Here is a 14549-nt window from a genome sequence, read left to right as displayed (position 1 = left end):
GAAATGAGATATTTTTGTTTACTGAAAAAAAAAGTTTTTAAAAGAAGTTTAGTAATAATTATGATTAAGTTTAAAAAAAAAAAAAAAAAAAAAAAAACAAGGATCAAGTGTTTCGTTTCTTAATTTTCTCGGAGGATCAAAGTGACTAGCGATCAAAACTAACCTTCCCGGGCGATTTCGTCGGCATCAATGATGGGACATTTCAAACTCCGGAACATGTCAGATACGGTAGTTTTCCCGGATCCGATTCCACCAGTTAAGCCAACTAAAAACATTTTTAATGTTTCGTTGTCTTAAACTGAAATGAAAAAAAAAAGTTTGGCCTGTTTGCTGTTTCAAGTCAAAGAAGCCAATCACAAGAATCAAAAAGAGAAACGCATAGTTGTCAACCGGTGTTCATAGGAAATATGCACCCTATTTATTATTTGACCGGGTCTTATTTTCGAAACACGAAACACGGAGATTATAATGAGGTACTTTTTTTAAAAAAATTTTTTAAATAAATATTATTCGTAAATTTTAATGTAGTCGGACGGTTAAAAATATCCACTGTATATTATTATATTTTAAATAAAAAAAGGATTGCTCTAAAACCAAAATTTTAACTATCTCAAGGTGACATTTAATAATTTTAAATGGCTATTATGATGTCATAGTTTTTTGTTTCTACGTGACGTACAGATTATTATTATTTGTTTTTTAAAAAAAAGTTTTGTTACAGTCAGACTACGTACTTCCTAACTTCCGGCGTGGCTGCTACCGGAAGCGGTGACAAGGTCAATCAGTTCCTACACTTTCATTGTTCTTCAGTATTTCTATTGTGAAGTGATTTATTGACATAAAATAAAGTATAAGACAAGAACATTATTGGAAAATATACAATAAATATCAACAAAATTATACAGATATAAATAACGCAGTTAGTCTTTAGTTGCTGTTTTAATAAAAACTTAAAAATGTAAGTTTTTATTTCATAAGAAATATGTTTATGAAATTATAAAAATATTTTTTAAAAGGTTTTTTAGTTGAATTTATATAATATATATTTATGAAAGTATATAAAAAAAAGTATTGAAATCAAAATAACAAAATTTCAAACATCATAAAAAAACGTATCCCAATGCATAATATTCCCAAAATAGTTTTAAAAGATTTTAAAAAGTGTTTTCAACAATTCTTAAAAAAAAAAAAAAAAAAATGGAGGGAAAATGAATTTTCAATAATTCTTTAAAAAAACAAAACAAACTAATTTAAATATTTCCTCATTAAAATAAGACTGAAAAACTTTTCAATTATTAAATAAAAAATAGTGATCGGAAAACATAATAAAAAAAAGAGTGGGGGATACAGGCATGAGAGAAAAAAAGTGAAGGAACTGATTTGCTTTGTCACTTATGGCCTCGGTATTTATAAAAGGGTTAGGCAGAGGGGAAGGATGCTATGGAGGCCACAACCAAGAATGTATGAAATGAACAACGTTGGAAGTGTGTAGATTCTGACTCCATATAATTAAAGACAGACGAATATTGAAGGTTGAGAACCGATTTTATTTACTACCAACAATTTGTATTAGGAGAGGCAAAGTGTTCGTAGGATGGAATGTGATTTAACGAAGGCGATGAATGTTCGTAAAATGTTTGTAGGTATGTATGAATTGACAAGGAATGAATGTTCGTAAAATGTAACTTATCTTTTGGATGATGGAGAAGGTTAGGGTAGGCCGGTCATCCTGCTGTCGGTGATGCGTGTCCTGGCTTGTAACTGGAAAGCGAGTGACTTTTTCATCAGCAGCTAGCAGCCCGGCGTCTTCGTCTTCTTTTTCCTCCTCTCTTCTTTGGTTTGTGTGAATTAGGCATTGTTTAGAATTGAAGGCGTTTGTCCCATAACATGAGAGCGTAGTTGGCTTCAGTTCACTGGTGCCTTATTTCTTTTTCTTCTTCATCTCTTTAGGTCGGGTGGGAGAATCTGTCCGTGCGTTCACTGACGCAGCAAGGTGAATCTCTTCCCTCCTCTTTTTTGTCCCCTTATTTTATAGTGACAAACCGGCTCCCAGCAACTGTGATATTTGAGGTGTTTATTTTAGGCGCGGAGCTCTGCCATTACTCGATAATTATTTTGTGGTTATCTTATTTTTTTTCTTCCCAAGCGGAAGCGATGCGTGGAGCCATGTGCAAAAGACGATTTTTCATTTTGTCTCTCATGGTGGATGTGTTAACATCCGGTTCGCTGCTAATTCTCATCATGTTCCCACACACTGCCTCCGTAGCAGTCGTGCCGGAAGTTAGGAAGTATATTAGCTGACTATAATCTTTTTTTGTGCTATTGATCGATTGTTTATTGATCGATTGTTTATTGATCGATTGTTTATTGAAATAACTTTCTTAAACATTTTGTCAGCCTTTTAGTTTACTTTATTTTGCCTCGTTTTCAATAAAACATGATCGGAACAAATACATTGAGGTAATCGCTAAGGTTGCTGTGAGGAAGGTGGGCTCTCTCTACTGTACCAGAAGGTTACTCACACTTGAGAGTATCCTGTATCTCTACAAAGCCACCATTTACTCATGCATGGAATATTTTTGTCACATCTGGGCTGGTGCATCTGCCACTAGTTTCCTGCTCCTAGATAGGGTTAAAAAAAGAATTGTCAACTTAATAAGTCCCGCACTGTTGGCCAAACTCCAACCTCTGTCTCATCGCTGAAATGTGGCATCCCTGTACCTGTTTTGTAAGTACTTCAATGGTAAGTGTTCAGATAAACTCAAAGCACTAGTACTCCCTCAATGTAAATACCCCCCCCCCCTCCCGACAAACCAGGCAAACAGCAAAATCCCCAGCTATTCAAATAGCTTCTTTCCTTGAACTACAAGACTTTGAAATTCTCCCACAGACTTCTACTTCCCTGACTGCACTGACATGCAGAAGTTCAAGTGTAATGTGAACAGACCTCTCGCTGCTCAACTCCCTCCCGGCAAATCTGATCCCTATTAGTAGCCCATTACGATTTAGTGGCACTGTTCCTTGTTTGAGGTGAATAAACAGTAAAAAGAACAATAAAGAAACTGAATAAAATTTAAATATTGAAAAACAATCTAACCAATTTGCTTGTTACTGTTTATTATCATGCCTATTGGGAGATGACATGACACGGACTGACGACCTAGATATTCCAAGTTCGAATCCAGTTAGTTCCACAAAAATCATTTTCACTAAGGATGTTGGCCACCTTTACGCGGTCCCTCCACCCTATAATCCTCAATATCTTTCTAGAAAGAATTATAACCAGAAAAATATCGGAAATATCATTGCCAACAGTAGAATCTTTGATTCATATGATGATAGTGATGATCAAATTTATCATAGAATATATATATATATATATATATATATATATATATATATATATATATATATATATATATATATATATATATATGTAGTGGCCTGACAAGGCCACTGGGAAGACAACCAAGCAAAGAAAAACCCTCAGCAAAATTCATCCCAAACTAGGAAAACTGAATCTGGCCTGCCAGGACACTATATATACAAATGTAGGCAAATTTGGGCATATTTTATTGGTTTGAAAATATAGATTCTTTTTTACCAATTGCCATAAAATTTTAAGCATAGAATAGTATTGTAATCTTCCAAAAGCTTGCAAATTTTCATGTTGTTTTGTCCCATAGAACCAAAGATATGAGCATTTCAATACTCAGTTTGGCTACAAGTATAAATATACCCATATAAAATCAACAATAGGTTCTTTCATATGACAGGGGCGCATTCAAAATGAATGTTTCTGTTTAGAGCACAATTAAACCATGACACTTAACTTTCTCATTTTAAACTTTTATTTAAGCCGTTATATCTAAAAATAATTTTATAAAATCAACAGTAGGTTCTTGACAGTGCAATGTAGACTACAATTTATTGTGGATTAAGTCACTGCAGGGAGCCATGTGAAGTCTCCTCCCAATGCACTGCGATGAGTTCCCAACTAGAGCAGGCAAATCAATCGATTTGATTAAAAAATGGTCGATTTCACCGATTTTGATGAGAGTAAAAATATGGGTGTGTGAAACATTCGTTGATCATCAATCAGTCCCGGGCAATGTCAGGTCTCCCCACTAGTATATATATGCTTGAAAATGGGTGTCATAAAGGATGAAGAGTAGTTGTAAAAGCACTGTGACATCATAAACGATGAATGGTAGTCGTCAAAAACTTTGGATGTGAAATCATTTTTGAAAGCAGCAGCAGCAGCAGCCGTAACGGCTTTAAGTTCTTATCCAGAATTCAAGCTGATTATTAAAAAACAAAAACAAAAAATACAGAAACTTTTTATGATGTACGTACCTGTCATGGAATGAAAATATTCTAAAAAAAAAAAATCTGATCAAATCTACTCCAGTAGATTTTTTTTAAAACTAAGAAAATCAAATTTTATGATAAAGGCGAACATCGTCTTCATTCGCCATACAACTCAATTCGAACTATCGAGATTTTAAAATGGACCTTATAATGACTGTGACATACACTAAATCACTAAAAATCATAAAAATAACATGATTATCTATATATATATAAAAAAACGATTTGATTAGTTCATGTGATTTTTGGAATATGACATTTTCGTTCTGTGATTTTTTTTTTTACTAAGGAGTCACCATTTATCAAGGCCTGGAGACCACTTGAGGATAAGTGTTAATGAGTGTTCGGTAGTCAATGGGACAATATCGTATTAATCATTAGTAGTGGAAATTTGGTAAATTGAATTACTTAAGGGAATGGTTCATCAAGAACTTGTTTACGTTGGACTTGAAGATGACTATAGTGTAGTCAGCTAGAAAGTAGGCAAATGGAAGAGAGTTCATGCAACTCGTCACAGAATGAAAATATTCAAAAAAACAAATCTGATCAGATATGATCAAGCAGATTTGTTTTGTTTTTTTTAAACTAATAAAATCAGATTTTATGATAGAGGCGAACAGTCCGTCTTCATTCGCCATACAACTCAATTCGAACTATTGAGATATATAATGATATGATATACTATTAATCACTAAAACTTGTTAAAAAAATAATTATCAATATATATATATATATATATATATATATATATATATATATATATATACACACACATAAAAACTACTTGATTAGTTTATGTGATTTTTGGAATACGACATTTTCATTTCATGATGGATAAATACACCAAATAACTTTTGTGTATTTTTGTTTTTTTTAATTAGGTACAAACTCACATAGTCGTCTCTTCTATGTGTGGGACTGTAACAATATTCTCAAATTCCTAGTCGACACTGGTGCAGCCATCAGTATAATACCACCCATGAACTAGGTGTGTCAAAAACCAACCATAAGAAGGTGTGAAAAAAAATTGAATAATACGACCTCCTATCCTTCCAAGCTTATATCTACTTGAAAAATGTAATTCAAACCCTAATTTTTTTTTCAATTAAAGGAGCAAAGACCAAATTAAGAAAAAATAACAGGTTTAATAGCAAATTATGCAATGTTTTTTTTAATCGGTTTTCTTTAAAAAAGATTTGAAGAAAATCAACCAAATTTTACTTACTTCGATTATAAAAAATCGATATAAATTCCAAAAAATCATTTACCTATAAAAATTGCTAATCAATGTGTAGTTCCATTCTTCATTGTTAAGAATTTATCCATATTTATATTTAAAATTCCATTTATTTTTTAAATAAAAGAATTTTTTAAATGCCTATTTGAAAAAGGCGACATTACGTAAGCTTTTTTATATTCTTATCGAAAACCGGAAGTAGTTTTTTTAATTGTTTTGAACTATGGATGGACAGAAGGAAGTAAAAACCACATGTTCGTGTTAGTCGTCTAGCCTTGTCCGTGAAGAAATATGTGTTCCCATAGTTTAAAAATAGTCAAATTTTACTTATAAGTTTTTGCCTTTAAAAAAAATGCAGTCAAGGAATTTTTTTTTCTTTTCTCAAAGAAATACATAAATTTTTGATTTAGTATATTTTAATTCTACTTTATCGAGTGAATATCTTTTTTAAATATCTAAAAAAAAGAAAACATTGAATGAAATAGAAAAAATTGTCGTCAGCATCCAATACGTACTGTACAATATAAGCAGAACATAGGCTTCCAACTAAAAAAAAAAAATCAACATGGTTTTTACAAAAAAAGGTTTTACACTTTGGACTTTACAGGTAAATTTCCAATAAACACTTCTTTTTTGTTTGTTTTAATTTACAATATATTATTTATTGATCTTTTATCTTCAATTTGTGATATATAAAACTTTGGTGAGTAAATTAATTATTAAAATTTTAATAGACATTTCAAATTAATTAAAATTAATTAAAAAAAAGCGTTTGTCTAAAATATTATATTCGGTTTATTAGAAAGAGCATAAAATTTCACATTGACCCTGAAAATATCGTAAAAATTTAACCAATAGAAAAATGTTGATAGATTTTTAAAGTTTAAAAATTGAAAAAAATTACTGGTAAAATTCAATTGATTTCATTACATAAAAAATGGCTGCATGAAGGTACGCTTGGCACTTTGTAAACACTGGTTTTAAAAAATAAAAAATAATATTTCTATTATTTTTTTATACAACTTGAATAGTTTATTTTGGAAGTTTATTCCATAATGAAAATAAACAACCCACTTTTAAAAGAGAAATTACGAGTTTTTTATATTTTTTTCGCAGTTTCATGTTAGGGGTGTCAAAAATTCTCCAAAAATTCTGATATACCTACCCATGAACATATCTGTCTTGAAACCCACTCCATTTCAACTTTGGGCAGCAAACGGTTCCATCATAGAAACCAATGGAAACGAGGAACTAACACTGAACATCAACCTCAGGCACGATTTCAAGTGGTCATTTACTATAGCAAACGTCAGAACACCTTTGCTTGGTGCCGATTTTTTGGCATATTACAACTTGGCTGTCCATATAAAGACAAGGACCCTATCCGACAACACAATATCCATCAAGATCATAGGGCTCCATCAAGCCTAAACATGACTAGAATTAGCATGGCAACACATGACTAGAATTAGCATGGCAACACATGACTAGAATTAGCATGGCAACACATGACTAGAATTAGCATGGCAACACATGACCCACGCTATTGTTATGAGGGAGCATTTCGATAAAATAATAATAAAAATCAACCGTTTGTTTAAAATGTGTGCTAAAGTATTCTAGACAGTCCTAATAATCAAATCTCAAAAGTTTTTGATTCACGAAATAGTTTAAAAGTCAGAGTATAGTAATAGAAAGTTTAGAAGGATTTGAAGTTTCAGAATTATCTAGACGGCCCCAGAGGGTTCTGCAATAATCTAGAATGGGCTAAGATGCCATATAAATAAAGGTGGAGAGGGAAACAGATCGGTTATCAGCTTGTACCCATTAGGGTAACTTCGGTCTCTGATTCATGGATAAGTCCAGCCGAAAGAATCCAAAACACGAAAAGGAAAATACATCCCCTCAACCCATGGGAATTTTGCAGAAACTGTTTTCTGGACTAGTGATAAATACAATTTTGAAATTTTCTCATTGACCAAAGATTTAAAAGAAAAACAAAAAAAACATCTTATGGTCATTGAATTTCATTATTAATAGAGTGAATAGTCACTCGAAGTCTGGCGTGTTAGCGGTTCTTAATTTTGACTATTTTCCTTCCCCTCGTACCCTCCACTTCCTCGTCCTGGTTTTTGACATGAGTTTCACGAAGCCGTCAAATTCTAACCAACTGTATCTTTTGTTAACCAACCCTTTTCATTTGTTTTGTTATTGTTGTAAATATTTGTGTACAAACCTTTTCGTTTATTTTGTTATTGTTGAAAATAAAGGAAAATATCATTTTCCTAAAACCATATTTCATGTCTTTCATATTTTTTTTAATTGTTGCATCTTGAATGTAACACTACACAGAAATTCTGTGCCAGTACAAGGACATTACACAACTTGTTAAGCCTACTGACGCAGCCAAACATCAAAGTCAACACCACATTAAGACCATTGGACAACCAGCATACTCATGACCACACAAATTAGCATATTCTTAGAAAGTATTTCAAGAGATGTGTGCAGATAATATCATCCGTCCATCCATCCCTAAGACAGTCCTTATGACTCACCATTACACCTAGTACCCGGGTCCGATGGGAAATTCAGTGTCTGCGTGGACTCCTGAAAGCTCAATGCATCCACAGTGCCTGGCCAGTATCCTGCCCCACCTATCCTCGACTTTGCCCCAGGCCTGCAGGGGGCCTGCATTTTCTCTAAAATTGACTTGACCAAAACATTAAGTTCCAGTTGCCCTGGAGGACATCCCAAAGACAGCAATCATAACCTCTTTTTGACTTTGAATTCCTAAAAGTGCCCTTCGGACTGTGCAATACAGACCAGGTGTTCCAGAGGTTGATTGACAAATTCTGCATGACCTACCAAACATCTACTTATATATGGACGACATCTTAGAGGTCAGCAGAAATGCAGATATCCATAAACAACACCTCGAGGAAGTGTTCCACTGTCTAACACATTAAGGCCTCCGAATCAATCCAGACATGTGCGAATTCGGTGCACCAAGCATAGACTTTCTTGGGCATCACATGGACGCTCAGAGAATCATCCCACTGCCTGATAAGATGAAAGCCATACAGGATTTTCTGATGCCCACTTTTACAAAGCAACTGTGACGCTTCTTGGGTAAACTTTTACCGCTAATTCATCCCTAGATGTTCAAACCTCCTCAACCCTCTGACGAATCTCCTCCAGAGAAGAAACAATGCTATCACTCTGAAGAGTAACCAGGAAAAGGCATTTCAAACAACAAAAACTGCCTCAGCTAACTTTACCAAATTATCACACCTCAGTGAGGACATCCGGACTCAGATATACCTAACAATAGATGCCCTGGACATGAGTATTGGAGCTGTGGTAGAACAGGAGTTTGATGACGAATGCAAACCCATTGCATTCTTCTCCACTAAACTGTTACCAGTTAAGTCTAAATATAGTACTTACTCTACAGAACTTCTGGCAATATACCTCACCATTCTGTCATTTTCTGGAAGGCCACAACTTTACACTTTTGACCATTCACAAACCCGTGACAACTTCTGTTCATAAACCTCTGACAACTTGTCGAACAAATATACAGCTTTTGAGATCAGACACCTGGACTACATCTCACAATTTATGTCTGATATGCAGTACGTCAAAAGAGAAAACAACACTGTTGCTGATGCCCTTATTCAGATTTGACGTGAACATATTGGAAAACAGCCCACTCAGTCAGGACTTGATAACAGAGGCCCAGGAACCTGATGCAACCCTCCCTGAAGTCCTAGCTAACACATTTGTTATATAATGAAGTGCATTATCATTAGCAGCCACCGGATTACACCAGGGGATCACCACACCCTTCAACACATCCGGATACACTTTGGTGATGCATTTCAAGCTGACTTCAAAGAAGTGAGGTGGCATGATGTGGACCTCACTACCACACTAAAGACCATAACTATGGCCGGGAACTTTGTTGAGCTGTACCTTGAACTGGATTTGCATTTTGAAGGTGTTGGCAATGGTCCTGTTGTTATAACTTGGATCAGTAGAGAGAATAAGTTGTACAGCAGCAAATTTCTGATCCCGCTCGTTGAACATTGTGTCACTTTCAGACATGATAGAAGACTCCTATTGCTTTTGGGATTTGTACATAACTGGCCAACAATAGATGATCTGCAACAAAAAAAGAAAAACTGCTTTTCATCAAACGGAAATGGAATCATGTTGTATTTTCTAATTTTATCATTCAACCAGGTAGAATTTGGTTATCTATACTATTAATAAAATTCTAAATGTCTATTTATTTATTTATTTATTTATGTGTGTGTGTAATACCAATAAAACTTTCGAACAGATGCACCGAATTGAAACATTCTTTTTTCCCCAAAAGCTGTGAGTCCCTAGATTGTCCTTATCTGTACATGGTTCATAAGGAACAATGCCGAGTCACACAAAAAGCCCGAAACAAGGGTTTATGTGCTGTTTTGTAAACTTGTCGAAAAAGTTACCTGGCCATGTCAACGGAATTTAGCACTGTCTGTATACAGTTGAGGTAACATCTTTCGGCATATGGACAGGACTTGTGGTGCAATGGATTCCAGGTTCGAATCCTGGCAAAGTTGTAATAATTTTACCATCATTTTATCGAATGTTTACTCATTATCCTTACCCTTAGTTAGGGTTTTTTGTTTTTTCAGTGATTTTGTTTTGTGCATATAGAAATTTCCCATACTCCTAGTTCACAGGGTAAACATTGATAGTAAGACGGTGTTGAGTGTACTTGATGTTAAGTGTACTCTATTTTGTGTTTGACTCGGCGTTGTGTGTGCCGACGTGGCGCAGCTGCTAGTATAACAAAATTTTTTACTGCAGTTTATCCATCGTCTGTGTGTGACTGTGTGTATATAACACGTGGTGAAGGAAATAGCACATGTAATTTTAGGAATAATAAAAATAATTACTCACCGTTGCATGGTCATACAAACACACATAAGGACAAATAAAACATAATACATAAGAAGGTTAATAGTCCGAGTATTACAGCTGAAAACGGATGAGAATGATGTTCATTCCTCCATTTTAAAAGTCACTCTGTTGCCCCACTCTTCCGGTCGTTAACCTTGTAAAAAGTTACACGAATTTAAAGTCGTGGACTTAGTCAAGGGAGGCAACTTTGTCCTAAGAGCTAAAGAGTTACTCCCCTTATATTGCACTTTTTGCGTTGGTAACATCTCTCCTTTAAATTTGTTGCTTTTTCCGACTTAAGCTGGGGATCCGCCTGCAAGTGTTGTGTCATGACTCATGCACCAAGTGCGAGCCCACTTCCAGATGTTTGGTTCCTGCACTCCAGCTTCAGCGCTCTTGGAAACTTCTGGAGTTTGTTGTGGCAAGTTAAAGGTGTCCAACAAGATTTTAGTATTCTGTTTGGAAGAGGTGATGGTTGGTCGCAGTTGGTTGGAATGTCGAATCCAGATTGAATTTTGGACATTTACATCATACATTACATTTCCAGTTTATTTTACAATGTGTCCTTGGGTTCATGACTCTTTGTTGTTCTGGTAGTCTTTTGTTAGGACTTGTTGACAGGTAAGAATGTTCTTTGAGCAGAACCATGATGGTGGTTGTACTACCATTCTATTTTTTATATTCCTCTTGATGGAATGATGTGGTTTTGTACGTAGGACATCAATGTGTAAATGGATTTTTTGATTCATCAAGCATTCGGCTGGTGAGCTACCATTTAGTGTTGTTCAATTTTGAAATACAAGATCTCCGTCAAGGTTGTAAACAAAACACTGATCATATCAGCAGGAACGAAAACACCCAAACACCAGGAGCAGCCACTGATGTAACATCGTGTAAGCGACAATGGTACCTGTGCTTAGCTACATTCTCGAAAGTTCTGGAATGTTTAAGGTATCCATATGAGCAAAGAAAAAACTTAGTCCCCATCGTATTTGCACGGCTTGAGAAGTAGAATTCATTGTACACTACACTATTTGTTTACGCGGGCAAAGTGGCGTTTTTCTTAGAACTGAGGCCTTGAAAATAATGTTGATGAAGTTATTTCCCTTTAACTATTTAGAAACAATGGATTCGTTTGTTTGATGATAATTTGTTACTGTATAGAGGGGTTCTTGGATATGACCTTAAACTATATCCAATGGCGAGGCCCCAGCTTGCGAGCTTTGGGGAGTGTGGAGCCACCCTTTAATTGCCATTGCTCCCAGGTCCACTCTGACCCGGAATGGTAGTACCTGTTAGGGTCCCAACTATGAGTTAAATAGAATCCGACTTGAAAACAACAAATATATTCTATTTAAAAAATTTTTTATTCAAAATGTTTGGATTCGGCATTAAATAATCTGAAAAGGGTTGATATGCCGTAAAACAAAAACAACCAAAACCAAACCAAACCAACCAAACCAAACTGTGTAAAGGGAAAGAACTCTTTTTCATCTCATAATTTAGGACGCAATATTTTTGATTAAATCAAAACATTAAAAAAAAAAAAAAAGCTGCAATGATTTTTTTAATGTAACAAATTTGATAACATTAATAATACAAAATGTAGTCTTTACGCGACTATTAAGAGAATCGTTTTTGTTTTCATATCATAATTTACGATGCTAAAACCAACGAACAAACGATATTTGCATGAGAGGAAAACATTTAAAAATAAAGGTGAACTCTTTTTTTTTTAATTAATTAAAAAGTAAATGTAATGTTAAAGGTTTTTTTTTTTAAATAGTCTTTAACCTTAAAAAATACAAAGGATGAAACTTTTAAAGATGCGGCAACTTTTTCGTCGCATTTTCATTGTTACAGTAAAAATAAAAAAAGTTACCGTAGCTTTATTTTTAAATGTGTTCATCTAACGAAAATATCGTTGGTTTTAGCATGTTAAAAAAGTTTATTAAAAATGCAGCTTTCTTTTTTTAACGTTTTCATTTAGCAAAAAATATCGCGTCCTAAATTATGAGATGAAAAAACATGGACGAATCTTTTAATAAACGAGAGTTGCCTCCTTCTGCACAGTGACAAACTGTAAAACAGTGCCGACAATTCACTATATATCATTCAAACACTACCGTGTTTGAATATATGGTTACGTGGCGGTTTTAGTAATTTTGAACTGCTTTAAAGCTTCACCGCTCACTCATTTTTCGACCAAATTTTAAACAATTATCACAATTTATAGATCACCTTCTCAGCTATATTGTGAAAAATAAATTTTCAATTTTCGTTCAATAAAACAAAAGTTATGATGAATTTTCTGGTGTTCAAAATTGTAAAAATATGTAAGGAAGTGAGTGACTTTTTTATGACTGGTTTCCATAGCAACCATGTCGCTTCAACGACTACAGAGAACGAAAGCATGAAAGGGAGATAGTTGAGGGGATTTTATTGAAAGCAGACGAGTGCCGTACATTGTTATTACATATGTTACGTTTATGGGGGCAAAAAAATAAGACTGGAATTAAACAAAGAACAAGTGAATTTATTGGAAGCCTGGAAAAATCATGGATTACAATAGAAAAATGCGAGCATGGAAAGTAATATGGTTAAGCTTAAACATGGAAAAGTAAAGGACTAAAAACTGGAAAAGAAAAGTACAAGATATTCTTGTAAAAAATATAATAAATTTATAACTTAAAATATTGCAGCATTAAGAACTTTTTTTAAAAAATTCAATTTATAACATTATATAATCACCCTCACCCATGCTAAGAAGTTCTTCCGTGTAACAGTATACAAGATTTCTGCCGCATTACATAACTACATAAAACATGCAAAAAAGTATGTTTTCAATAAAAACTAGTTGCCGGCCCCAAATTTAAATGTGATACTCGTTCTCAGCACACTTGACTACCCCTAGAAAATAACTGTCTTATGGCAGGTTTTTTGTTGGTCTACCAGGCCACAATTACCCCCAAATCTTCACTTTAGAGATCGCTAGACACTTCAATACCAATAAGAAAAAATAACAAACAAACAAAAAAAGTATAAATTAAGAATTTATTAGCAAATTAGTAGGGAGACCCAACGTTGCCCGGGATTGAATGATGATCAACGGATATTTCACTCTCCTATATTTTTATTGTCATCGAAATCTGTGAAATCGCCTGAGAGGAAACTTCACATGCCTCCATGCAATAACATAGTCCAAAATATATGTTATTTTACATTGCACTCTAGAGAACTGACTGTTTCTTTTATGAAATTATTTTATACTAGTGGGGGTACCCGACGTTACCCAGTTGTTTGGAGGTGTGTGTGTAAAGGGGGGGGAAAGTAAAGAATACGTGAAGTAATAACCCCGTTTAAATTTAAAAAAAACTATGTTAAACTTCTTCAAGAAATCAGCAGAACCAAAAAAAAAAAAAAAATAGCAAACAAATGTAGAACTTATTTAAAAAAGAAGTCGGAAAAACAAAAAGCATAAATCAGGGGAAAAAATGATGGACGTGTTCGGAAAACCAAAAACAAAAAAACACAGCGAAAAGTGAAAAAAAAAAAATGGGATAAATAACCCTTCGATTCGGTGAAGTCGATGGTGCGTTAGAACGAAAAGGAACATTAAAATTCCATTCCAGTTTTTTTTAAGCAACTACGAAGTAAAGAAAAATCAAACCAGTGTTCTTTTGTAACTGTCCCTTGTGGACGATCCCACAACGATATTAAGTGGTGGAGGGGAAAGGAGGAATTTATTAGAGAGAAAAAATGTTACCACTTCCATTGATTTTAACCAATTTTGGCAGTGAACTCTCAGCAGAAAGAATATAGGAATCTACGATTATCGAGGAAGTGGATAAGTAATAGGCCTATAACACACCTCAGATATTGTGCTACAGTGCTACAGTTTGTGCATATTACATTTGCATGAAATGTCTTGATTTTTAATCCTATTAAGGTCAAAATCAGAGGGGAAAAAATGAGTTCATTT

The 14549-nt window shown here is 34.2% G+C and overlaps 1 protein-coding gene across 1 annotated transcript in view; it reads right to left on the bottom strand.

Moving 5' to 3' along the window:
• LOC145263099 (dephospho-CoA kinase domain-containing protein-like) overlaps positions 1 to 652 on the bottom strand; it is a 41204-nt gene extending 40552 nt beyond the window's left edge. The window contains exon 1 of the mRNA XM_080120025.1: positions 164 to 652. Within this exon, the coding sequence (XP_079976151.1) occupies positions 164 to 275 (112 nt within the window). The 5' untranslated portion in view covers positions 276 to 652. The remainder of the gene's footprint in view (positions 1 to 163) is intronic.
• Between the last annotated feature and the right edge of the window lie 13897 nt (positions 653 to 14549).

This window comes from Euprymna scolopes, chromosome 38, assembly GCF_053919585.1.
Source record: "Euprymna scolopes isolate OS-2025 chromosome 38, ASM5391958v1, whole genome shotgun sequence".
In the NCBI taxonomy this organism is placed as follows: domain Eukaryota; kingdom Metazoa; phylum Mollusca; class Cephalopoda; order Sepiida; family Sepiolidae; genus Euprymna; species Euprymna scolopes.
Note: the sequence above shows the minus strand (reverse complement) of the source record. Positions and strands in the feature narration are given on the sequence as shown.